Raw genomic sequence first — 27,552 nt, 5'->3', positions numbered from 1 at the left:
TATACTTTTCTGTCTCTCTCTTTCTCTCTCTGTGAAAGTATCTGTCATTACAGTATCGAAATGTGATTGTTTCAGTTAGTGGAATAGTTTCATTTTTAAAGTGAAAGTATTTGACATGAGTGTTTTTGTTTCACTTTTGACACGTAATACTTAAATAGTGGAGGAGATATTATGTTGCCGTGGGCTCGAACTCTGCAAGAAGTTAAAAAATTTTTTGACTAAAACACAACTAGAACCCTAAGTAAGGCATGTGTAAAATTTGAATGAAATTGGTTGCGTAGTTCTCGAGTTTTAGGGATTCACACAGACAGACAGACAGACACACATTCTCATTTTTATATATATAGATACACATATTACACATATATATATATCTTACATATATATACACATATATATATATCTTACATATATATACACATATATATTACATATATATATTACATACATATACACATATATTATATATATATATAAATAAATAGGCGCAGGAGTAGCTGTGTGGTAAGTAGCTTGCAGTCAGACAATTTCTGCGACCACATCACCACTAACATCTGGCTATCTAATTCCCCAGACTGCAACCTCCTTGATTATTATGTGTGGGGTACAGTTGAGCAAGAGACCAACAAAACTCCTTGTAATACCAAAGATGAACTGATGGAGGCCTTCATCAGGTACCTGGAGGAGGTAGTGCTACCCTGGGTCAAGAAAGTGGCTGCTGGACCCAACCTGTCTGGCAACAGGACTCCACATCATGCTACATCCATGACTGAGTTCTCCTGCTTGTGTAGCATGATGTGGAGTCCTGTTGCCAGAAATAGGGTCTTCCAGCAGCCACTCTCTTCACCCAGGGTAGCACTACCTCCTCCAGGCACCTGATGTAGGCCTCCATGTTGCGAGTGAGGCAGTGTGGGAATATAAATGGAGGCATAATGTCACCATCACTAGTGATCACCCCAAGCACCATGATGTTGACTGTATGTTTGATTTTTTTGTTACTCTTGGTACATGTTTTGGGAACATGGCAAGCCAATGGCTGTTCTGTGTTCACCATCTGATCCTGCCAGAAATTTTTCTCATCTGAGAAAGACCAAAGCAGGTTTGGTTGGAGGGGGTACTTGAGTTTGTTCAAAAGCTTTGTAGCATGGTCTCTCCTCTTTTCCTTGATGGCTTGAGATAAAAATTGGCCCTTTCTCATCTTGTATGATGAATACCGAATGTCTTCATGCACTACCTGCCTGAAAAGAAACTCAGACACTCCTATGTCCCTAGCAATGGACCTGATTGACTTGGAGGGATTATTGTCAATCATAGCCTGGATCTCACCAACAAATTCAGGAGTTCTTTTCTTATCAGAGCAATCAGAGTTTTCCAAGCTGCCATATCTTTATAATCACCATTAGATTCATCCAACTCTTTCTGAATCCTCTGCAGTGTCCTCAGATTGACACCCAAACACTCTGAAATGTTTGTATTGGAGCTTTTGGCATGAATGCTAAGCAGTACATGTCATTTCCATATTTCTGGCAGTGTGAACTGCATCATTGGTGCTGTTTTTCTCACAGATAGTACCCAACTGATCATACTATGCTGTGTAGTCAAAATCAAAAACAAACAATGTGCATACATGAAATTACATATATAAAATGGCGGCAATTTATCCATCGCACCCTGTATATATATATATATATATATATATATATATATATATATACTTACACACACACACACATATATCAAGCAGCTAATTTGTCAAGACTGCATTTATGTTAGTTAAGTTATGGTTATTCAATATTTACTTTAAATTTGGTAATCAATAAGAAAATTATATCGTTTATAATTATATCTTAATTTCACAAAAACATCATTATTCAAAATAATGGTATAAATTAATTGAATTCTAATTAGATGTTCAAGAAAACAGGAGAATAATTTAAATTGTATTATTGTTTTAAATATTTATAGCAGCCTAGATATTAATGATGCACACAGGAAATTGTTTTTACTAGATCCGAGAAAGAAAACAATAGTCTCGCATGGCTTGTACAAACTGGTTCACCTACCTGGCAACTGTAGTATTTATTATATGGATAATGTGTCTGTTCAGCTGTGCTTCCCTGTTTCCCTGATCTAAACTAGTTGTTGCTACCAATCAATAATCTCAGTTACTGAGCCTTTGATTCATTCCCTCACATAGAATGTTGCATAATGCATAACTACTAGATACAATCTTGACATTGAGATTTCAGTTTATTGATAGTGTTCAATCATTAATTATAATATTTCTGTTCTGAATTCTAATGTTCTCTCTTCCTGTAAATACACCTCAGTCAAATGTAAGATGCTGTGATGAGAATTTATTTTTTCATGAATAGAAGAAATATATCCCTTAATGCCAGAGCTATCTAAATTTAAAGGATACAACAATAGGCTGACAACAGAGCCTTTGTAGTCTCATGACCTGCAAGAAATAGCAACTAAATCTCATTCAGATGACACCATACCATCTTTAAAAGGAAAAATACGTTTGATAATATTGTCCTTGATACACTAAGTCTGCAAACAAATCAGGGTGATTATGGATTGGCAACCATCAAGAATGGGTCATCTAAATCAGAACTTTCCTAGGATTTAACAGCAGAAACCACCTGTATAATCAAAATCATTGTTAAATATTTTATATCATAATGAATGTAGATTGGTAGAACTGTTAGATGGCACTTGTTCTGGGTCATTGTATTCTGGCAGTAACACCTGCAATGACATTGGTGCCAAGCTGGATAGGCCTAAGTCAATGGGTTTTTCCTCCTTCGATATACATCAGTAGTATGGAGAGAGGAGATATGCACATGGGCAACTGTTATTCTTCCTCAAAAAAAGATCTTATCCAAGCCTGCTCATATGTGTATTGTCTGGTCAACATTGACTAAAGGAGACTGCTTGATGTTTACATGGCTCTGCAAAGTCAAGTATTTAGCATGAATTATTAAGGCTGCTAATAATCAAGAAGGTTTTTAAAAGAAGTTTGTGTGTGTGTGGCTTTAAATCTGTCCTAGATATGTGTCATATCAGCCACCAATCAAAGTTGAAAACAAAACCTAATCTTTTAGATGGAGGTTTGACAGTGTGATATTACCAGGAGATATTTTCATAGGTTATATAGCCTAATATTTGTAGCAACTTTAACAGTTTCATGCGTGTATCAGTGATTCAGATATAAGGGGAAGTACAAGATTTTTTCCTTGATATGTAGAGCAACTGTGTTGAAGAACATGAGGATTTGATTTCATGGCCTCATTGGTAAACTATTTTGCAAGAAAGCAGTGTACTGTCATAAGTTGCCCAGGATGCTTGTGTACAAATACTTAACAAGTGAAGAGTGGCATCAGTTATCTAGGATTACATATAGTTAAAGCGATTATGAGTAATGTACGGATGAAAGAGTGTGTGAGCTATAACCAAACCTTGAGATACATTAGTTCCTTTTTTTTTTTTTTTGGTGGGTGCTATCTTTATAGAGACAACAATGATAAATATTTTGCAAATACAAAGTTTACTGAAGTATTTGATAGATTTGAATATATCATATCTATATTGCATCAAACCTAGAGCTATAATATAATGTAATATATGTAATATAATGTGAATGTATAATTTTATGTAAGGATATGACATGGAAACAAGTAATGCATATGCATTAAAATATGTTTATATAATTTTTTTCTATTTTTAACCCAGATATAAATTTATGTTCCTTACAGAAAAAGTACACATATGTTGCATCTATCTGTGACACCAAAAAGAAATGTTTGATATTTTTAAACATTTTTTTTTTTCATAATAATGCCATGGTTGTAAACACAAACCAGAATTGAAGCTTGTTATAAGTTGAATCAACACATTTGTTCTCATCTGTAATATCATTTATGTTATAATATCTATAAATAAATAAATGGAGTTAAACGCAGGTGTTATTCAAATTCTTTTACTTCTGACATGTTTCGAAGACAACATTGGTATTATTCCAGAAGGAATAAAATGGTGTAAAACAATGCAATCTTCTCATCATGGAAAAAAAGAAACCAAACACACTAATAAGACATTTTAACAGAATGTGATGACTGCATATAATGATGAAGGGAATGTATAGTGATGAAGTGTGTTAACATATCTTATTAATGTGTTTGGTTTCTTTCTTTCCCTGTTGAGAAGATTGCATTGTTTTACACCATTTTATTCCTCTTGGAATAATACCAATGTTGTCTTCAAAACATATGTCGGAAGTAAAAGAATTTGAATAATACCTGTGTTTAACTCCATTTATTTATTTATCTATATTATACAAAACATTTCACCTTAACCCAGAGTTTCTACCTTTATAAATAGGTTGTTACATCCTTGTTACTTGTGTGAATTTTTGCTACCCTGGTAACTGTTTATTTATTTTTTGTGTGTTATTTGTAAACACTGAAAAAATACACATACGTATATATATATGTGTGTGTGTGTGTACACATACATAATCTTGAGAACTTACGCTTCTCAAAACCAGAAAGGAGAAAGCTAATTTGAAAACTACAGATCCAGTCCATCACTGGAACTGTAAAAATCTGTAAAACTTTCCAGAAGTTTATCATTTAAATATGTATGAGCATGTCCTGTCCGGGTATGTAACTATATGCATGAGAATACATACATAAAACATACTAATCTGTGCGTGCGTGCACACACACACTCACATATATACATTCATTCATTCAATTATCACCAATAGAAAACAATATCACAAAGGCATATTCCAAGAAGACAGCCTCTCTGCAATGTTGTTTATACTATCTGTAAACCCCTTGTCATTTATGTTAAGGAAGTCTGAAGGGTATCTCACTGGGTCACAAGGGAACAGAAATACCAAAATTACAGTTTTTTGTGGATAACTTAAAACTTTATGCAAAGAATATGCATTGACCTAGTTGCAACATTCTCAAAGGATGTAGGGTTGGAGTTTGGTCAGGATAAATGTTGTTATATGGTTGTGAAAAGGGGGAAAACTTTAAACCAGACTAGTAGCATCTCCGTCAATGATCTAACTGTTACCCCTGTATCTGACAAGGAATGTTACAGGTATCTAGGGGTGGATGAAAATATATTTTATAGTGGCACTTGTAACAAAACACGTGTCACTAAAGAATATTACAGCAGAATAGAGAAAATTTGGACCTCAGAACTCTCTGCATTCAATAAAACAGTGGCCTACAATGTGTTTGCAGTGCTAGTACTCATACCAACATTTGGGCTGCTTGATTGGACGCTTGATGAGATCCAAGCCATTGATGTGAAAATCTGAATAATACTAACAAGCACACATAATTTCCACATAAACATTGTAGCCCGCCTCTACCTAAAATGTAAACAAGATGGCAGAGGCTTAACATTGATCCAAAATGCTTTTGAATGTCGCATCATATCCCTTCGGCAACATCTTTTAACCACCAAGCATCGAAGTGCATCCCTTGACCAAGTTTGCATACATGAAGTTGATAGCATCATAAGACTTGGAAGGCAGCTCCTTGAGCAACACTCTGTGTCTGATGACCTAGAATACATGCCCAAAGAAGTCACACAACTCTACCACAACATATCATCAGATGAAAGGATAAGCCTACATAAGCAGAAGACTATGCATGGATATGTTAGTAGAAAGCTCCATGATGATAGTAACAGCGATCATCAAAGCAGTTTATCATGGACGAATAGCTGGATTACTACCTCCCACTTTGAAGGGTATGCGTTTGCAATCCAGGGAAGGAAATATCAACCAAGTACCTGATAGACAAAAGGGATAGAGATGTAGAAAAAGCCATAAAATGTGACAACTGATGTAGACTTTGTGGAGTTCACACTGAATATATCACCCACATCATAAGCAGTTGTCCAAAGATGTCATCACTCTATTATCTACCAATGAGACATGACATTGTAGCTAGGACACTCTATAATGAAATCCATTGGAAGGATAATCCCGAGGACAAAGAAACAAAAACCCACAATATGGTAGAAGCCATAGCCACTCATAATAAAATGGAATACTGGTGGAATGTACCAATGAAGACCTCAATAAAATATAAGCACAACAGACCTGATATAATGATTTGAGATACAGAAGAGAAACTGTGCACAGTTGTAGAAATTAGCTGCCCAGCAGATGTTGACATAAAGCTGAAGATCAGTGAAAAAGAGAACACCTATGCTGAACTATTGAGAAATCTATAGTTACTCTATCTAGATTACAAGTTCAGGTTTATACCTGTAATTATTGAGGCTCTGGGATATGTAGCACACTGCCTAAATAACAATCTTGAGAAATTAGGCTTCTCAAAACCAGAAAAGAGAAAGCTAATTTGAAGGCTACAGATCCAATCCATTACTGGAACTGTAAAAATCTGTAAAACTTTCCAGAAGTTTATCATTTAAATATATATGAGCATGTCTAGATATGTAACTATATGCATGAGAATACATACATAAAACACACAGATCTGCGCATACATACATACAAACAAACAAAAATATCCTGTTGTTAAAACTGAAATTCCAATGAAGGAACCTTGGATCTAGGTTAGAAACTGGTTCTTTCTCTATTAGCAAGAAATCTTGAAATAATCTGAATAATGACATATATACACAGAAATACATATATCTAAGCATACATAAATATATGCATGTGTGTGTTTGTATATGTACATATGTATATATATTATAACTTTGAAACCATAAAATAATTAATTTCTGTAGCATCATCCAAAGTTAAGAGTAATAACAGCAGTAAAATTAATACATATTAATTAGTGTCACATCATTTAAATATCACCAGAAAGAGAGACTATTATCTTGTGTTAACCAGTGCTTATTTTCAAAGTTAGTCTTGATCAGAAAGAAGGAGAAAAAGACAGAAAAGTATGTAATTAATACAATTAACACAAAATTAACAAATACAATCAATAAACTACAATGTAGTCATGCATACATTTTTTTAAAGACTTGAACTGTGTGGTTAGCAATTGAAAGTAATTAGCCTTTCATTACTTCACTATCAATTTTCAAAGAACTTATTTTCCCAAACATTCTTCACTGATTTAATGAAGGTCATTTATATAATCAAGTTCCTGTGATCAATGTAAATTAAGACTTAATAATCACCTCCTTAATACACATAGACACAATAGGGCTTGTGTGGAACTTTGTTTGCAAAATCTCCAAATCTATTTCCCCCCACATCATTGTTGGCATCAACATTGGCAGTGTTATTATTGTTGGAGTTTTCTGTTATTGTGTGATGACCTTGACTTGATTTTTCTGGCTAAATACCCTTCTTAATGCCAACCAATTATTTATTTATTTATTTGTTAGGCCTAGAGAAAGGGTTAATGCCTATGGCCTTCAGTGGTCCTCTGATAGAGAGGGAGAGAGCTTGCAAATTTGGTGAGTACAGGCATTAGCACTGAGGCATAGTGTCTGAGGGCAATGAAAAGGACTTTGTTAGAGTTAGTGATCTCATTGGTTTGAAGTAACTGGAGGTATTTGGCTTATGTGTGTATGGTTATGAGCCTTGTGGAGTGGAATAGGATAGATCTGGAGAAGATTTACATAGTATGTTCGTGTGTGGAGTTGGATCCAAGGGATGCAATAAAGATGGGAGAGTATTGTTTAAAGAACTTTCATGATTAGGCAAGAAAATAAAGATTCCACAATGTTGAAGATATTTTTAGCAAAGAATCAAAAGTATTTGCTGCAGTTTTGGAAATGAGAAAGCTTGAGGGTTGTGTGACGAACAGATGCATCCATTGTGGTTTAGATGATGGCCTCTAAGGTGTTGCAGTGATATGTAAGAGCCATACAGGAGTGCATGCTTTCCTTTAAGCATTATGGACTTTAGTTTATCATTTGAAGTGCTGCAACCATCTATGAGTGAACCACTTGAGAGACTTGAGATAGTGAAGTTCTATTGTGTATGAGATATGGAGGAATATGCCTGATAGAATGGTTTCTGCTTCTGACAGATCAAATGTGAAGCACATGACTTACCAAGGATAGTTATCACAGAACTGGTGAGGCCAGCTGATTTGAGGCATCAAAGGGTATGAATGATTGGGTAGGGATGATAAAGCAGTGAGTGGTTCACATTCTAAGGATTAGAATATTTCCTTTTTTTTTTCTTTGTTGCTGTTTGCTTTTATGTTTATTTTTCTATGTTACCATGGATTAGATGCTTACATAATTCAGATATAAACAAATGTTTTAGTGCTAGATGCTCTTAGTATCTCTCTCAACTGTGAAGAGAATACATTATCTACTTAACAGCTTTGTTGATCATTACAGAAAATACAAGTGGCAGGATCTGAAGCAGTGGAACTTTTATCCTATTACATTCAGTACTCAGCAACCACACCTCATCCAACTTAAACATCATTTAAAATAAGCTCATTATATTTACATTTGCTCGAAATATTTAATGAACAATAATCCATGTGTATCAACATTGCTAAAATCATAAACCAATTAAGCGTATCTTCTTAAAAACTGTAACATATTTTATTATATGATTGCAATATACTTATATTGTGAATGTAGATTGGCTAACTGAACATAAATAGTGTCTTCAGTTAAGGATCTTCTAACATTTCCCTTGTGGGGAAGATGATAAATGACTGAGATGACTAGCAAGATAAGACTCCCTTTTTTGTTCAATTTTGGTAAAACCACCATTAAAAACAGGTAGTAATGATAAACCTACATCTACTGCCTCCCCATCTTTGATACCCACTCATCTCTCTAACACTCCTCTCCCCTTGTTCCACTCACCCTCTGCTCTATTCACTGTATTATTCTGCTAATATAACCAAGCATGGTAGTATGTGATAGATTATTTTTATTGTATTGCCAGTTATCCTCTCTCCTAAGCCAATTGACAGCCATTCACTCACTCTTATCATTACCCATTTCTATTGCTATTACTATTCATTACTTTCTCTCTCTCTCCTCCCTCTCTTACTGTGTTTCTATCATAATACACTTGCTTCCTTCATACACCTGTCCTTTTTCTTCTATCATCACTCTCTTTTCTCTTCACCTTATCAGATTTATTACTTTGAAAAAATAAATACATCATAAAGAAGTGAAGATTTCTCTAGTCTTAAGAGACTCTAGTCTTAACCTCACTTGGTCTGGTTCCACAATAAAATACAATTTCTAAAATGGTTAATGAATCAGTGTAGATCACATAATATTGATAGGACTCTAGAGTCTTATAAGGATATGGTACCCTTGTAAGTGCTTGTACTGTGATAAAATGTGGTCAGTACACTTTGTAAAATGGTTGATGGTAGAAAGGGCATCCAGTCATAAAAACTATGCCAAAGCAGACATTAAAGCATGATACAGTCATGCATATACACACACACACACTCTCTCTCTCTTTCTCTCTCTCTCTCTCTCTTTCTCTCTCTCACACACACACACACACACACGGATGGAACAGTAAAAATATGCAAATTTTTCTATGAATATGTTTGCCTAATGCAAGTAACTATCCTAACAAACAATAAATATTCTGTTTCTACAGAAACTAAAGAAACAGATTTTATGAAATACCTGGAATTAAATATAAATCCACAAGTTTTTTTTATCTTGTTCACTTAGATATTTCAATATTTTTCCTACTTCCAAGTAAATTATTTGCTTTTGAAGAAATTTTACAATTCAGTTTATTCCTCATCTATTTTTACATACACCATACAAATCTGTGTTTTGTGAAAATGTATAAATAAATATAAGACCATGCAAAGTAGAATTGATTACAGTATTCCTCTTACTGTGCATCATAATGAAATTATTAAAAAAATTCTGTAATATTTTCATTGAATGTATACAAATAGCATTTTTATTTATAAAACATTTGGTACATATCAAGTCAGATTTCATTTTTAATGACTTCCTGTTATAATACTCTTTACCACATGCATTTTTGTGTATGTACGTATGTGTATGTTTAATGTAGATGCACTAATGCTCATCATATTACCATAGAAGGCTGGAGCTCAAATATTCATTCAACTCATGCGAGCAGGAAAAAGAAAAAAAAAGAAAAACTGTATAAAAATGAACTAATGAGCATGCACACGTATATATATCACATTTAAATATCACCAGAAAGAGAGACTATTATCTTGTGTTAACCAGTGCTTATTTTCAAAGTTAGTCTTGATCAGAAAGAAGGAGAAAAAGACAGAAAAGTATGTAATTAATACAATTAACACAAAATTAACAAATACAATCAATAAACTACAATGTAGTCATGCATACATTTTTTTTAAGACTTGAACTGTGTGGTTAGCAATTGAAAGTAATTAGCCTTTCATTACTTCACTATCAATTTTCAAAGAACTTATTTTCCCAAACATTCTTCACTGATTTAATGGTCATTTATATAATCAAGTTCCTGTGATCAATGTAAATTAAGACTTAATAATCACCTCCTTAATAGATGTATGCATTCAGAACTTCACATAGAAAAGTACTTAGCTGCAAACAGTAATGTTTGTTGTCATTTCTGTCAACAAATCATCTGCTAAGTCTGCACTTTTGAAAATAGGTGGACTAAAGAATCCTTTACTTGAAAAACAGATATGCATTAGCAACAAGTTGGATATCAAGCTGTAGAACTATACCTCAATAATATGCATTTATTTAACTGTTACTGGTGTAAACAAATCACATGAACAAGAGGGGTTGTGCGTGAGTTCTTATATACGCATAAATCCATCCATATATATATATCATCATCATTTACATAATGTTCATGTTTCATGCTGGCATGAGTTGAACACCTATGTGTTTGTGAATCCATATTTAGTAGCCTGCCAAAATTAGTCTAAAATTTTGAACCCTTAAAACAGTTTCACTTCTTGCTTTAATTTCAGAAAAGCTTTGAGAGCTTATGAAGAAAAATGGGACCGAAGATTTCACTTGTTATGTTGTTGTATAGAACGGAGAGGTCGAAATCAGGTAAGGCACAATTTAGTTTCTTAATGGATGTCTGAGACATTTTTCATTCACATTTTATACTCCTATAATTTCAGTTTAACCCTTTAGCATTTAAACCAACAATATCTGGTCCAAATAATCTACCTGTTTTACGTTCAAATTGATCATGTCCAGCTTCTTGCACCTATCCTACAATGTCATTGTAAAATTAAACAATAACATCATTGAAATCTCAAAACTATGAGATAATGCATGATTTATTCAAAACAATGTGAATAAGACAAGCATTATACTTGATAGAAAAATTTGAATGCTAAAGGGTTAAATCATGTAAATTTTATGAAGCTTTATATAATTTATATGGAAAGTTTATATGAAGTACAGGCATGACTGTGTGGGTAAGAAGCTTACTTCCCAACCATGTGGTCTTGGGCCCAGTCCCACCATGCAACACCTTGAGCAAATGTCTTCTACCATAGCCTCGGGTTGACCAAAGCCTTGTGAGTGGATTTGGTCAGCAGAAATTGAAAGAAACCCATTGTGTGTGTGTGTGTGTGTGTGTGTGTGTGTGCGCGCGCGCGTGCGCGTGAATGTGTATTTGTCTCTAACCATCACTTGACAACCACAGTTGGTTTGTTTACATCCCTGTGACTCGGGAGTTTGGTGAAAGTGACCAATAGAATAAGTGCCAACTTAAAAAAAGTAGGACTGAGGTCAATTTGTTTAACTAAACCCCTGAAGGCAGTGCAGCAATATGGTGATAGTCTAAGGTGGTGAGCTGGCAGAAACATTAGCACACCGGGCGAAATGCGTAGCGGTATTTCAGCTGTCTGTATGTTCTGAGTTCAAATTCCGCTGAGGTCAACTTTGCTTTTCATCCTTTTGGGGTTGATAAATTAAGTACTAGTTGCATACTGGGGTTGATCTAATTGACTGGCTCCCTCCCCCAAAATTTCGGGCTTTGTGCCTAGAATAGAAAAGAATATGGCGGTAGTCTAATGACAGAAACAAATAAAGATAAAGTTTACCATATTAATTATGTAAAGCTTAAATCATATAAATATGCAACTTGATTTAACTTAGATGGCTTTCAAAACTGTTATTTAAAGATTACCTCATTTTCATTACCATATTTAATTAGGATAGGCACAGTATGGTGAAATGGTTAAGAAATTTACTTTGCAAGCAGAAGGTCTTTGGTACAATTCCACTGTGTAGCATCTTGAGCAATTGTCATTTTCCATAGCCTTTAGTCACCCCATACCTTCTGACTTGAATTAGGTTGATGGAAACTGCAGAGAAACCTGCTGAGTGGATTGTAACTGTAATTAAAAAAAAAAGGCACTCTTTTCTCTAGACTGTACAATGCTTATTCAGTGGAAACTAATACTGGCATTTATCAATTAAAATGATACAAAAAAAAATGGCTTGAGACCACAAAGTTTAAAATTAAATTTGTTCCATAACTATTGATTTGTGCTCCACTCATAGAAATACATTACTCAGTGAATGTCAATCTGCAAAGTGTGAAATAAGTAACTCTCTGGTTTCATACAGTTGAGTGGCTTACTGTAGGAAAGGAAACTTATTGCAAAATTAGAGGTCTAACTCTATTTTAAAAAAACCCTCCCACCAATGCTAACAAAGAAAAAACAAAAATCTTTATCAAAAATTATGATAACAATAATAATCCTTATTTTGGTACAAGGCAAGCAATTTTGAGGGATGGGAAAGTTGATTGCATCAACTCCATTGCTTGACTGACACTTATTTTAATATCCCAAAAGGTTGAAAGGCAAAGTCAACCTTGACAGAATTTGAATTCAGAACATAAAGACAAATGAAATGCCAATAAGCATTTTTGTCCAGTGTGGTAACAATTCTACCAGCTTGCCACCGTCAATAATAATAATAATGGTTTCAAATTTTGGTACAAGGCCAGCAATTTCAGGAGGGAGGTTAAAGTCAATTGCATCAACTCCAGTGCTCAATTGGTGCCTATATTGATCCCCAAATGGATGGAAGGCTAATTCAACCTCAGTGGAATTTACTTTTTGTCTGGCATGCTAGTGATTCTGCCAGCTCACCACCTTCAATAATGATGATGTAGACAATAATAATAATAATAATAATAATAATAAAATGGTAGAATTTGAACCTAAAACTACAAGCAAGTTAAAAATAATCTAGTTAACTTTTCAAATGGCCAGGAAATGTATCCCATCATTCTTTGTTGATATTTAGTGGTCGATATATGGAACTGCTAAAATCATTGTATCTATTGAAAACACCATGTCTAGAAAATATGTTTGTTCTGTGGTTAAAAATGTTCTCTGTGTAGACACAAAAACAAAATGTGATTAGCTGAGTCAGAGATTTTAATCTCTATGACAAAAAGAGATGAATAAAGAAAAAAGGGGATTTATGATGATTAAAATAAAACTATGTAAATGACTCGGTATTTGTATAATGTATGTGTAAAATATATAAATAGAAGCTTTAAAATATACAACAAACAATGTATTTGTAAAAATGCAAGATGATGTGGACGTGTCAAAAAAAAAAAAAAAAAAAATTTAGAAAGCTTTCAGCTGTAGATTATAGAAATAATACAAAAATCGTATATGTTATAATTCTAATGAAAAAAATGAAGCTTCAAAAATATGCAGACTAAATTGCTATGAAAGAGAGATGTTTGCTATTTTTTTTTTAAATTTCCTCTATGCAAATGCTTTTATTTAATAAATACAAATATTATTTTTCTTCTTAGCACATTATAAAATAAATATACAATTTCTTCTCAGCTCTCTCAATGAATTAAGCATGTAACATAAGGAATGACTATAAAATTCAGCCATTAGATAATTGCTTACTGTATTGTATTTGAAACAGAGTAGTATACTAGTCCAGTTCTTTTGATACCAACCTGCCTGAAACTGCCCTTGATTCAATGGGTTCTTCAAGCTTACAAACAGGAGACTTAGGATATCTTTTTGGTTGCTGTTACAGATTCAGTTTTATTGCACTTGTTTTCAAATTTAGCATACCAGTTTTCCACTTTTCAAATTTAGCATACTGGTTTAGTTTTATATGCTAATTCTGAAAATGAAATTCATTTTTGCCATAAATTAATAAATTAAAAGATAATAGTTTGCAAAGTTTGCAAATTTCAGGGAAATTTTTGCCAATTAAAAGCTACCATATCATACATGACTACAAATCTCACACTGATGTCTCTTTCCATAGTAATAAGCAAAGCTGTAGTCTGCCATATTTTTATACATGAATGTAACACTTTCACCACCATAACCACCACCACAAGATGGGACTCAAACACAACAAGTCAAAAGCACATAGACTTGTCCGAAACAAAGGAATAAACAACACTGTGGGACCCACCATTCTGTGGGTGACTCATTATTTGCAAGTTTTTGTGGTGCAGGAGATATGAAAATTGTAATTTCTTTGATAAACTCCTAGAGTGTATCTCAAACTTTTGTTTTTAAATTTTTAATTTGTTTACGTGAACTTTCACAGTATATCTCACAGTTTGTTTTTATATTTTTCACAAAAAAATTTTGTCAAAGATTTTTCCTTTTTTTTAACTCATTAAAACTTATTAAAACTTTCATAATGTTTTGCTTTCATTTTGTTGCTAATCAGTCAGCTATCACATCATACAGAAAATGCATAGCTTCCACTGCCTGTTTTCTGATTGGCTAAAACTTATCAAACTTTAGACCACTGGATCATTTTATAAAGTTTTTCTTTTGAAATATATGAATCCCAAATTCAGATTCAACATGAAAAATTACATCAATATACAAATTTAAAAATTTCCAATTCTATGACAGCAACCAAAAAGATCTGACTTAGGTCTAGACTAAGAATGAGATGGTTGAATAATATCTATAGTCTCAGTTAGCAATGCTTAGAAATCCAACCAGAAAGTTTAATGAGGCTGCTTCTGACAGGTACCTCCATGGCAGAGGTAACTGAGGACTCTACCCGCACAACCCAGGTGGAGAAGATAGATGGATGCATGGACAATGTTTGGATTTACCCAAATCAATATATACGTAAGGAATATAATTAACTGGGGTAAAAAATATAATCAGTATTTATGTTTTCAACCCCAGTAAAAGAGTCATCAACATGGGCTAACTTGTCTTTCCAACTCATCTCTCCAGTGCCATTTAATTTATCTGGTTAGTTTATTGTCCTCATACTGTCTGTTCCAGTTCAACTACTTGATATCAATAATAGATAATGATAAAAAGAAAATCAATGATCTAGATACAAAAACAAACCTATAATTATTTAGGAAGCAGGCAATATACTATAAATAGAGATGAAAGAAAATTTCATATCAGAATATTACATGTAAATTAGATTAGTATGAGGAAGAGAAATATCTACAGAAGAAAAATATAAATGAAGTAGATATTATTATAACTAGCTTCTGCTTTGGATTTAAACAAAGACATTGGATATTGTATTAAGAAACATAGACAGGGAATTGAGGGAATTCATTCACAGGATTTAGAATACACCATCCTAATGTTGATGTATACAAGATATATTTAGTATTCTTTCTAAAAATAAATAACTATTATAAAATAATTAAATAATTACGGTTGAAAGAAGAAAATATGAAGTAGAAAATGATAGTAGATTTGAAAAATTTAATTTGGGGTGAACAAAAATATTTTCCTAAATAAATATGCATTTAGATACTTCATTGAGAATGGAAATATACAAGCAGCTGGGGATAAGAGTAACACAAACTGAAACAGAAAAAGGACAAGACAAAAACACAGCATAATAATAATAAGCCACAGGAGTATAGATGAGGGGGACATCACAAGGATTGTCATCAATTTGTGAGTGCATGGGCTGGGGTTACATAAAAGATGAGGGAAGTGAAAGGGAAAAAGCTGTGAAATGAAATAAAGGTGTGATAATATAAACAATGCAGTCCTCCTGATACAGGAAAAGCTCTAATTAGGACCATTCAAGGAGACCCACATATTCAGGCTTACTCTAACCACCAAAGGCATGAGTCCTCACGCAGTTATTGTTCTCCAGTCTACAAGTGCATGCTGAGAGCAGGACTATTCACCCTAACCATTTTTGCTACAGTCACCCACCTTTTCACAAATTCACTAGGTGGGTAGCATTTCCACTTGCAAAAGACAGTGAGAGTGGAAAGGGAACATGGAAAAGTCGATGAGAGTTTGACTGAAGCAGGTGTCTTTCCTCAATCCTTTCAGTCTCATCCACCACATGACCTCTTTCATCATAGCAACTAGACAAAGAAACACCACCTGCCCTGCTTTGTTAAGGTGGGTGGTGGGACGATCCTCACAATGAATTCAGCTTACATGTCAGATTCATCCTACATGTGATAACAGCTGTTCGACATACCTTGGACACTGCACAAGTGCATGCCAAATGGTTTCATTACTTTGCATGCCTCACACTGTGCTTCTGTACTTGTAAAGTTTATCTCAAATTGGCAGCACTGTTTGGAAGCTTTGCCAGGCCAAAGATTTTTGGAAATTATTTATGGTAGTGTTTCCCTGAGAATGTCATTGCTGTTGCTCAATATTTGATGGTTATATACTGCTAATGTAGAACTTTCACCAACCACATTGCCCAGCCAGTAGAGGGCAGTGAGCACTTGATGACACTCCAGAAAGAATTACTGGATTTTATGGGACTTCCTTATAAAATCTGGTCCTACTGCTGAAGCAAAAAAAACAGATGTAATTATAGGAACAAAAGGACAAAAGGAACAAATAGTGTAAGCTCATAAACTTTGCATTATCATTTGATAATAGAGTAGAGACCAAAGAAATTGAGAAATATCAGGACCTAACCTAAGAGAGATGAAGAGACTAAGATGACAATTATTCCTGTGGTAATTGGTGCTCTTGGCACAGCACCCAAACTGCTACATAAGAGACTGAAGGATATAGGAATTGAGATTCACATTGTTGACTTGCAGAAAAGTGTAGTCCTGTATTCTGCAAGAATCTTAAGAAAGATTCCTGTGACTTGAGGAGACCTGTTGTCACAAAACCTCAAGATCCTTGCCAACTGATAAAGCATGTTAGGAAAATACTGATAATGGTTTCAAATTTTGGCACAAGGCCTGTAGTTTTCAAGGGAGTGGGTTAGTCAATACTACTGACCCCAGCACTGGACTGGTTATTTATTTTATCAATCCCAGAAGGATGAAAAGTAAACTTGACCTTAGAGGGATTATTCAAAGTTAAAACGTATTTCACATATTGTGTCTCCCATGATACATAAATTTTTTCTGTTGCTAAAAGATAAGAATGTTCATAATAACTTCATTCAGCTGAATCAGCTAATTTAGTCTTAAATTGTATTCTGGAAAAAAATCAGATTATTTCTTTATTTTCCTCTAGATTATTGTTTAGAAAATGAATACAGCAAAAGTATTAGCATGTATTTATAATAATGGGTTAATTTCATATTAATCTCTCTTTATATATATTTACACATACATATAATATATATGAATACTATATTTTGATTAATACTCTCTGAGTATAAACCATTTAATTATACCTAACATCATGCCATTAACAATAAAAATTTCAAGTGGTATGAATTAATCATATTCTAATATTTCTAATTCCACTAAATTTAATTGATGTATTTTCTGGTCATCTTTACGGTCCATACTTCTGTAATATCTTTGGAGTAAGGTTTTAACACTTCTATTTACAGTGGCACAATCCAGTCAGAATGACATATGGGTGTAATGTCATTTCTCCAAGGATAGTTTAAATCTTTATCTTCCCTATAATATCATTCTAAAAATATACAATCACCTCATCAATATCTTGAGGCTATAAGATAATGCATGATTAATTCAAAACAATGTTTAGAAATAAGCAATTACATATGACAGTAATTTGAATGCTAAAAGGTTAAACATGTATATATTAACAATGACATCCATAAAATATAGGACATACCTTTAACTTAACACTTACTATCAAATATTACTGGGGTTTTTTTTATCATGACTGGAGTATATGGATAAATATCTTGTTGATGATGGATACATGAATATTAGAAACGTTTTTGTATGTTTTTTAGAGGTGGACATTTATATTTTCTTTTTAACATGTATAAATTTGTTTTTCATATGTACATATATGCACAAGATATTGATCAGTAAAATAATATTCAAGGAACACTTGTTAAACCATATCCCAATAAAGGAGATATAAGGATAAACCTGACAAAATCTGAATTAAGAGAGTGACTTAGCCACCATACACAACTTCTACTAGGTGAGAGCTACAGATTCTCCAAAGATGGTAAAATCATAAATATTAGTAATATATTATCCTGGATAGAAAAAAAATTCCATTTGTCCTGTTCTTTGTTATGAAATATTCTTAACAGATGGTGAGATAATAGGAAAATGACTAAAATAAGGACCAAAGACAAGTTACATTTCAACAGTACACACCCTTGTTTATTATTTGCTTTGACTCCACTTTCTAAGAAATATATCCTTTCTTTCTTGTACTCCTCACCCTCTCTTAACTAACTAGCTTACTTTTCAATTTACTTTGCTTACTTTTCAATTTACCCCTCCTCACTTAACTTTTTTTCTATATTCAGCTTCTTAATTATATAAGACTTACTCTTTCATATTCATATTCTTTCATACTTCCCTCTTATAATCTGAGGAGAGTTTGAATATATACTCACTGAAAACTTAATAACTGTAACTGATTTTTCTTATGATAAACTAGTTCTTGCTTAACTATCATGATATAATCATGATGTAATTTGTTTTAAATCTAGTAAAGCACAATAAAAAACAAAGATTAAGTCATATTGAAGGAATCTAAAGTTAGTGTGCTTATAATATGAGGTTCAGCATAATAGTACATTAGCCACCATGCACAACTTCTGTTCCCCAGCAATTTTCATTAATATTTTAATGATTGATATCTTTCAACTTTGTATTTCACATCATGGTCTCCAGGAAGACTAATAATCTAAAGAAGAAGTATTTGACTATAAATGGTGCTTCAGTGGTGAGAGTTTATAAAGAGTCTGATGTTATAAAGCAAACAATTTTGGAACAGTTGATTAACCTCCTCCCCTTAAAATTATTGGCTTTGAACCAAAGTTATCATTATCATTACAATTATTATTATTATTATTATTATTATTATTTAAGGTGGTGAGCTGGCAGAACCATTAGCATAGCAGGCAAATGCTTATCGGCATTTTGCCCATCTTTACGTTCTGGGTTCAAATCCGCCAAGGTCAACTTTGCCTTTCATCCTTTTAAGGTCAATAAATTAAGTACTGGTGAAACACTGGGGTCAATGTAATCAACTAGTCCCCTCCCATCAAATTTCAGGCCTTGTGCTTTTAGTTGAAAGGATTATTATTATTCAGGTGGCGAGCTGCTAGAATTGTTACCACACTGGACAAAATGCTTAGTGACATTTTGACCATTTGGAGTTCAAATACTAGTGAGATTGGCTTTGCCTTTCATCCTTTCAGGGTTGATAAAATAAGTACCAGTTGAGCACTGAGGTCAATATATATATAAACAACTAGCCTGCTCTCACAAAACTTCAGGCCTTGTGCCTATAGTAGAAAGAATTATTATTATCATTATTGCTATTATTATTATTATTATTCAGTAGTTTTATTTTTATAACGTGCTTTCACTTCACTACCGAGCACAGCTCTGTGTGCCTTGGGTATGTCCTGTGGTTTGCTGTGATGCTCTTATGGTTACTGTATTGAAAGTGTTTTGCGTAGGATGTGTGCAGTGCCCAGTAGTGTTATATATATTTGTAAGTCCTGGTATTTTTGTTATGTATTTGTCTGAATTATTATTATTATTATTATCATCATCAAAAATATTTCTACTTTAAACTCAACTTTCAGAGAGAATCTGAATAAATATGAATCTTTAATACAAAATATCCTTTCAGAAAAAAGCAAAATTAGATATACATGCATATGATATACAGCATGCTTTATTTTCTGTAGTAAACATTAGTATTACAGTTCTATATTCTGTCACATGTTATAAACATTAACACAACGTTTCAGCTGATATACCCTCCAGCCTTCATCAGGTGTCTTGGGGAAATTTCGAACCTGGGCTCTCATCCCTAAGGTATTTTTTGATGTTATTACTATTATTATTATTATTCAGGTCACTGCCTGGAATCGAACTCGGAATTTTGGGGTTAGTAGCCTGTGGTTAAGACACCTGATGAAGGCTGGTGGGTATATCAGCCGAAACGTTGTGTTATTGTTTTATAATGTGACAGAATTAGAGAATATTTAATTTTATTATATTATTGCATGCTTCTCTGAAAAATCTTCTGAAATGTTTACATTATTGTCACCCAATTGTATTTTCTATGAATTATTTTTTATGGAACTATTTTTGTTGGGAAAAGTTAAATTGGGAATAGAATCTAAATAAGATTTTACCATTTTAAAAACACCTTAACTTAGTTATGCTAAAACAGATTGCAATTATTGGTACTTTTCAATAAAATGAATATCAACTCTATGCAAATGTTGATGGAATACTATCAAGACATTGTGTCTGCTCAAATTAACAAAGAATAATAGATGCAAAAGAAATGTTTAGCAACATGTATCATGAAAACTTTCCAGCTAAATTGGGATCAATTCAAATTATGCTCTATATTACCTCATTTTTGAGTGGAATTTTTTTTTTTGTTCTAATATTTATTTCTTTATTGCCCATAGGGGGCTAAACAGGGGACAAGCAAGGGTAAAAAGAGGTATTAAGTCGATTACATCAACCCCAGTGTGTAACTGGTACTTATTTAATCAACCCTGAAAGGATGAAAGGCAAAGTTGACCTCAGAGGAATTTGAACTCAGAATGTAATGGCAGACGAAATACTGCTAAGCATTTTGCCCAGCATGCTAACAATTCTGCCAGCTCGCTGCCTTCTTGTAATATTACTGTCATAGATACTGTTCAAATATGTTTGATTTGTGTTGTACCAAACTGCTCCTTTTTACATCCAGTGCCATTACACCATTATTTCTATAGCATTTATGTATTGCTAAGTTCTATTCTATCATCATCATCATCATTTAACGTCCATGTTCCATGCTGACATGGGTTGGACAGTTTGATGGGATCTAATGGATCCAAGGACTACATAGCGCACCAATGTCTGTTTTGGCATGGTTTCTACTGAATGCCCTTTCTAATACCAACCACTTTACAGTATGTACGGGGTGCTTTTTAAAGCCACCAGCACCTGAGAGGTTGCCATGCAGTTTTGCAAAACTATGAAATTGGAAATGTGCATATGTGTGTGGGTCTTTATACTTGGAAATGAGGGGCTAAAGTATGAGAGAAGGGGGAACAAACAGAACAGATTCTGGTTGCATCTAAATAATGGTGATGCAATGTCTAAATGGCTCCTCAAGGTATGAGTTGAGTGGGGATAGAGGAACTAGGCATATACTTGGGTGGGGGTGGGTTTCCCAGAGTTTTATGGGGAGCAATATGATATTTAAAAAGAAACTTTATGAAACAAATTCTTGATAATTATACAACATTTTCAAGCTATGAGTAACAGCAGCATTGTTAATCAAATGACAATATTTCTAATTTGTAATTTTTTTAGTCTTAAAGTCTAAGATCAACAGACTTGTTGTTTATCATTTGATTGAGCTTAAGAAGTAGTGTGTGTGTGTGTCTGAGCATTTGTGAGTGCATGCACATGTATATGTGTGTAACAGATGCTGGCATGGTTGTGTAATTAACAGGTTTTGTTTCCCAACCAAGTGGTTTTGGGTCCAGTTTCACAATATACCAGATGAAAACTGAAAGAAAACCATGTGTGTGTGTGTGTGTGCTGTATATGTATATACACTCACACACACATACATGTACATGAGTGTCTGTACTTGCATATGTGAGTTTGTTTACATTTGTACTCTATAAAAGTTGCCACGAATAACGTAATGTTGTTGTTTCTTCTATCAACAAAGATCTGCTCACTTTGTACATTCAACAATGTGTGAAATAAGAAATCCATTACTTGTAAAACAGATAAGGCTTGACAGAAAAGACATTTCATTATAATATTTCTGTTGAAATACACTGCCTTTATTTCACTTAAATTTTTAAATATTAAAATAACAATGTCATTACTAATCAGGTGTTTGGAACATAAAGTAATACAAAATTTTGATTTAAATTTTTACTTTAGATCCCTTGAAAGCATGAATTTTGTAACACAGAAACAGGGGTAGTCTCAGGTGGATTAGTTTCAATAAGGTTAATGCCAATGTTGCTAGCATTTGGCTTAGCTCATATTACCTGGTATCTATTAGTTAAATGCAATTTATTTTTTGTTTTTTACTTTATTTTATTTGTGCCATGTAAAAAGCACCCATGCTGACACCATGTAGAAGGCACCCATGCTAGTGTCACATAAAAAGAACCCAGTACACTCTGTAAAGTGGATGGTGTTAGGAAGGGCATCCAGCCATAGAAACCATGCCAAAACAGATGACAGGAGCCTGGTGCAGCCCTCCGGCTTGTCAACTCCTATCAAATCATCCAACCCATGCCAGCATGGAAAATGGACATTAAATGTTGTTGATGATTTTATCACTTGTCATTGGAAAAAGAGCAGCAGTTACAAACATTTGTAGGGCCACTGTGATTAATGGGACAAAAAAAAACCTCCCACATAAGCATTTGGCAGCATGTAAAATGTGGGTGGGTTTTTTTTTTTGCCACACCTGTATAATACATTCAACTGATGTCTGAGTGTAAATGTTGTACATGTGTGAATGTATAATCCTGTATGATTCTTACAAAGGAATGTTTGATTTTGTTTTTTTAAATAAAACTAATTTTGTTAAGTTTATCTTTATTTTACTAAGATAAATGATCCCATATTTACACATATCTGCTATATCTGATAGAAGTTGTGTGGCTACATTACCACATTTCAAACATATAACATTATATTTCCTTCAAATTTATTGATGTTTAATTTCAATTAAGATCATTAAATCAACTGATTACAAGATGCTGTTATTCTTCATCATTAAATTCCATTATGCCAACTACTTCATCTATTTCAGCTGCAATTATTAGATTTATAAATTGTTTATCATCTAATCTTATTGTTTGTTTTTTTTCCTACTTTTTCCAGAACTCCATATCTGAAGTTGCCCAACTCTTCACTGAATTCTTCCGAGAGCTTGATGTAGTTCCCTCTGATGTGGTTGCTGGCTTACTTTTATTAAGACGTTATCAAAAGCTCCAAATGCGAAGTCATGTTGCTAACGTATGTGTTCTAAGCTCATCTTTTGAAATCAATCTTGTATTTTTTTTGTATGTGTATTCAATAATATTCACTTATTTTAAACATTTTGATACCAATTAACATAATTGCTTTAGTTATAATTTATAAATTAGAAAAAAACTCTTATTTGGGAATATTAGGTTTCTTTTAGCTTCAAATTGAGCATTTTTGTCCTGTGTTTTCCCCTTAAAGTATGACCCTGTGAGATGCCACCATTCTGTAGAAAGTCTCCCCTAATTTTCACTTGACAATTCAAATTGTCAACTTAAAAATTCAAAGCTTCTTCAGCAAGGATAGAGGAGTCTAAATGCTGAAAAAGTCTTATAAGACCCAAACATGTTCAGAGTTGTCTCCTACTCTTGCAAGAACAAATAAAATAGCATTAGTCATTAATTGATAATATTCCCTTTTTTCCCTGCATAATTTCTTTTTTGCAAGTTGCTTTCTAATGCTTCTTGCATTAAATATGATAACATTAACTTGTCTACAAAGTTTAAGCTTACAACATCATAGTAACTATCCCTTACAGACAAGCTACTTTCCCAGATTGCTTATTAATTACTTAATAAGAATTTATTCAGTTACCAAACTGAAACTAACCTTGCTTAACTAGTCATTTTTTAGGGTAAAGTTTAACTCTTAAAGTCTTATGCTGCAAATACCCACAACAGTTATCAAATTCTACACCACATGTAACTGCTATTGTAACTGTATTGTTTTTTGGGGTCAAAAACTGAAAGAAACAAAATTTACTCTCATTTTAGAAGAATTTCCTGTCAAAAGATATTCTCTTTGCACTGTGTGCATTTTTCATGGTTTATTGGTTGAATTTTTCTGAGTTTTTTTCATTTGATTTTTGAGCATAATGGCAGTTAGTAATACAAGCAGTGAATTAATTCTGTGGTGCTATTTATCAATGATTTATTTATTATAATTTATTGATGATTTAATTTGAGAAAGAGATCTTGATCTTGGTTAAATTAATTTAAGTGATATTTAAGTACCACCAGCAATCTAAGTGATATCAGGATTTATTGATTGTGAGCAGTAGAATTATCATGTAGCTGATATTGCATTGATGCTTTTGTTAGTTAATGATAAGGATTGATAAAAAAGAAAAGCATTAACTTACTGATATCTTTTAAAGGTAAACTCTCTGTATACTAGTGGGTTCACATGAAGAGCATAATTGTTTTAAGTCTAAATAATACTAATTTGTTGCGCTTTACAAAACTTTTAAATGGAGGAGATGAAAATATATCTTAAAATTCTTTTTCTATTGGGAGTTGCACAGCTCCTAAGTTACAGAGACTAGCTCTGAGTTATGAAATCAATCAATACCTGGGAATCAATATTTCATAAAAATATATGAAAACACTTATGTGTAATCAACTTAGCTGTTTTCAGCCGACTTGGGTAGGTGAAAGTGACATGACAACAGGTTAAAATCAACAACAGATAAAAGGCACATTCAAAATGTACACCAATGATAATTTTCAATTAGCTTTCATGCAATATTAATATTTTTATGATTTTTATATTGGACTGACTGCATTTCACCCAAAATCTTTAGTTTCTAGCATGATTGAAATATTTAAGCATTACAGGTCTTTAAGAGTTAAATAACTCTATTTCAAATATATTAATATTAAATGCCATACATAACAACAATAAATTATAAGGATATTAAAAATAAAGTCTATTGTGAAAATAATTTTTCAATTAACATTCTGTTTGACTTGCTTTTTTCAGAAAACCAATGATATTTACCAATATTTATCAGGAGCAGCAATTACTCCTAAGACCCACTTTCTCCAATTAAATGACCCTGATGTTATGGAGGAGTACAAACTAATTATCCATTATATGGAATATGCATTGGCTGCCTATGGTTGGCCTGCTTATATGATGATGAACAATGCCACTGGATTATGTAGTCTCATACCTTATTTGTCGTAAGTTATAATTTGTATTACCATTTCACAGTCTTAATCACTCAGCCTATTAAATATTGACTTCTTTTATCTTATTTAAAATCATTGGATTGTGGTTATGCTGGGGTACTACTTTGAAAGGTTTTTGCTGAACAAATTGACTCCAGTGCTTATTTTTTAAGTCTGGTACCTATTCTATTGGTCTCTTTTGCTAAGCCACAAAGTCATGGGAACATAAACAAACCAACACAACTTGTCATGCTGTGGTTGGGAAACAGACAGGCAAACACACAATGCACACACACACAATGCACACACACACAATGCACACACACACACACACAATGCACACACACAATGCACACACACACACACACAATGCACACACACACACACACAATGCACACACACACAATGCACACACACACGTGCACTCACACACACATGATGAACTTCCTCACATTTTTCCCTAACAAGGCATTGGTCAGGCTGGGGCTGTAGTAGAAGGCACTTGCCCAAGGTTCCACACAGTGAACCTTAATCCGAAACTACATAATTGCAAAGTGAGCTTCTTAACCACGCAAACAACCATACGGAACAAAATGAAATGTGACGTTTATTCTTTCTCCACTAACATTAATGAAGCAACATGGAATAGCTGCAACTAGGATTTGAAACCTGATTTAGTTGATGAGATGTATTCTTATTATCTCCATTCTACTAATAACCAAGTGAGATAAACAGTTATTGAACCACATTTATAATTAAGTCACTATTGTTTTTTTTTCTCTCTCTCTTCTCTCTTTTGTCTTGCTTCTTCCCACTTCATAAATATTTTTCTTTACCCACTTAATTCAATTGAAGTCCACGCAGTTTGGATTGCTATGAATATGTGTTTGCATTAAGAATTAAGTATGTGAACAATCTTATTAGCTACATATTAATTAATGTTTACATAGATGAATGCTTTGACGAATGGCCTGTTTGCTCAAATGCCTTTGTTGTCATAAAACTGAGTGTATTTATACATGAATTCCACATTAACATTTTAATTTAATTGTAAGTGTTAGAACTAAAAGTGCTTTATTTATATTTATGAACTTACATATAATGCATGACTGCATCACATATTTGTTTACCCTAAGACATCCTTAAACAAGGTTCCCTATTCTGTACTAAGGTATAAGATAGTCATAAGTCTAGTGATATTAAATGTTGGTGTCCAACAGTTACCATTACCAATCCACCTAAGACCATCTCTGGTTCTATATAATCTGTGTTTTAGAATGATCCAAACTGAAATCTTCCAGCAAAATTCCATGTAAATTTTTGTTCCAAACACCAACTCAATAATGATTATATTGTTTTGTTTTTAAATTTTTATTATTTGCAAAATTAATTGAAACAAAGTCTGATTAGTATATCAACAGAGACATAACAAAAGAATTAAAAACCTATCAAATCTATATGTAACACTTTTCATTTGTTGTTTCACTGACTTACGTAAGTAGAATTATTTTGAAAATTAGACTATTTACATGTTGTTAGAACAAATGTTTGTATGACTAAATACTATTCTAAAATAGAGTGGTTCCTCTCACCAGTCAGGGGTACTGAGGCAATAAAAATAATGTCTTGTTAGAAGTCATTGTCCAATTACTGTAGCAAGATTTGAACACATTTTCAAATGAATTAACACATTTTGCTGCTCATTCACAATGTCTTTCAGTGCCTCATCTGAGGACTACCCCAGTATTGATATTGCTTTATATAAGAAATAGTTAAAATCTAATGTTATTGTTATAATATTATTTTTATTAATAATTCATTAAATTATTAAATTGATATACAAAGTAATTATTCATAACATATTATAACCTTATTCATGTCCTGCAAATCAGTCTCAACTTATTTCAAACTGGGAGACATTGAACAAGCATTATCATCATGTTTACAACTGCTCTTTCAAGATTTGAAAACAGCCTTGAAAATTTCTCTCTTTATTAAATGTTATAAGTAGCTATGATGAGTGCTAATGCACTATTAGTGCATTATTATCATTGCATTGTGTGTGCATACTACTCAACTAGTTTCAGGCAGCCTAACTGAAAACAGATACTGCTTCCTCAACCATGTTGAGATGAGTAGACACTATTTCTGAGATCTAAGAACACA

At 33.1% G+C, this 27,552-nt stretch overlaps 1 protein-coding gene across 1 annotated transcript in view; it reads left to right on the top strand.

Annotated features, from left to right (window-relative positions):
• LOC106883518 (diacylglycerol lipase-alpha) overlaps positions 1-27,552 on the top strand; it is a 212,714-nt gene that overhangs the window by 113,487 nt on the left and 71,675 nt on the right. The window contains exons 5-7 of the mRNA XM_052978378.1: positions 10,977-11,061; positions 23,291-23,425; positions 25,196-25,398. Of these exons, the coding sequence (XP_052834338.1) occupies positions 10,977-11,061; positions 23,291-23,425; positions 25,196-25,398 (423 nt within the window). The remainder of the gene's footprint in view (positions 1-10,976; positions 11,062-23,290; positions 23,426-25,195; positions 25,399-27,552) is intronic.

Source organism: Octopus bimaculoides, chromosome 2 (assembly GCF_001194135.2).
Source record: "Octopus bimaculoides isolate UCB-OBI-ISO-001 chromosome 2, ASM119413v2, whole genome shotgun sequence".
Classification (NCBI taxonomy): domain Eukaryota; kingdom Metazoa; phylum Mollusca; class Cephalopoda; order Octopoda; family Octopodidae; genus Octopus; species Octopus bimaculoides.
Note: the sequence above shows the minus strand (reverse complement) of the source record. Positions and strands in the feature narration are given on the sequence as shown.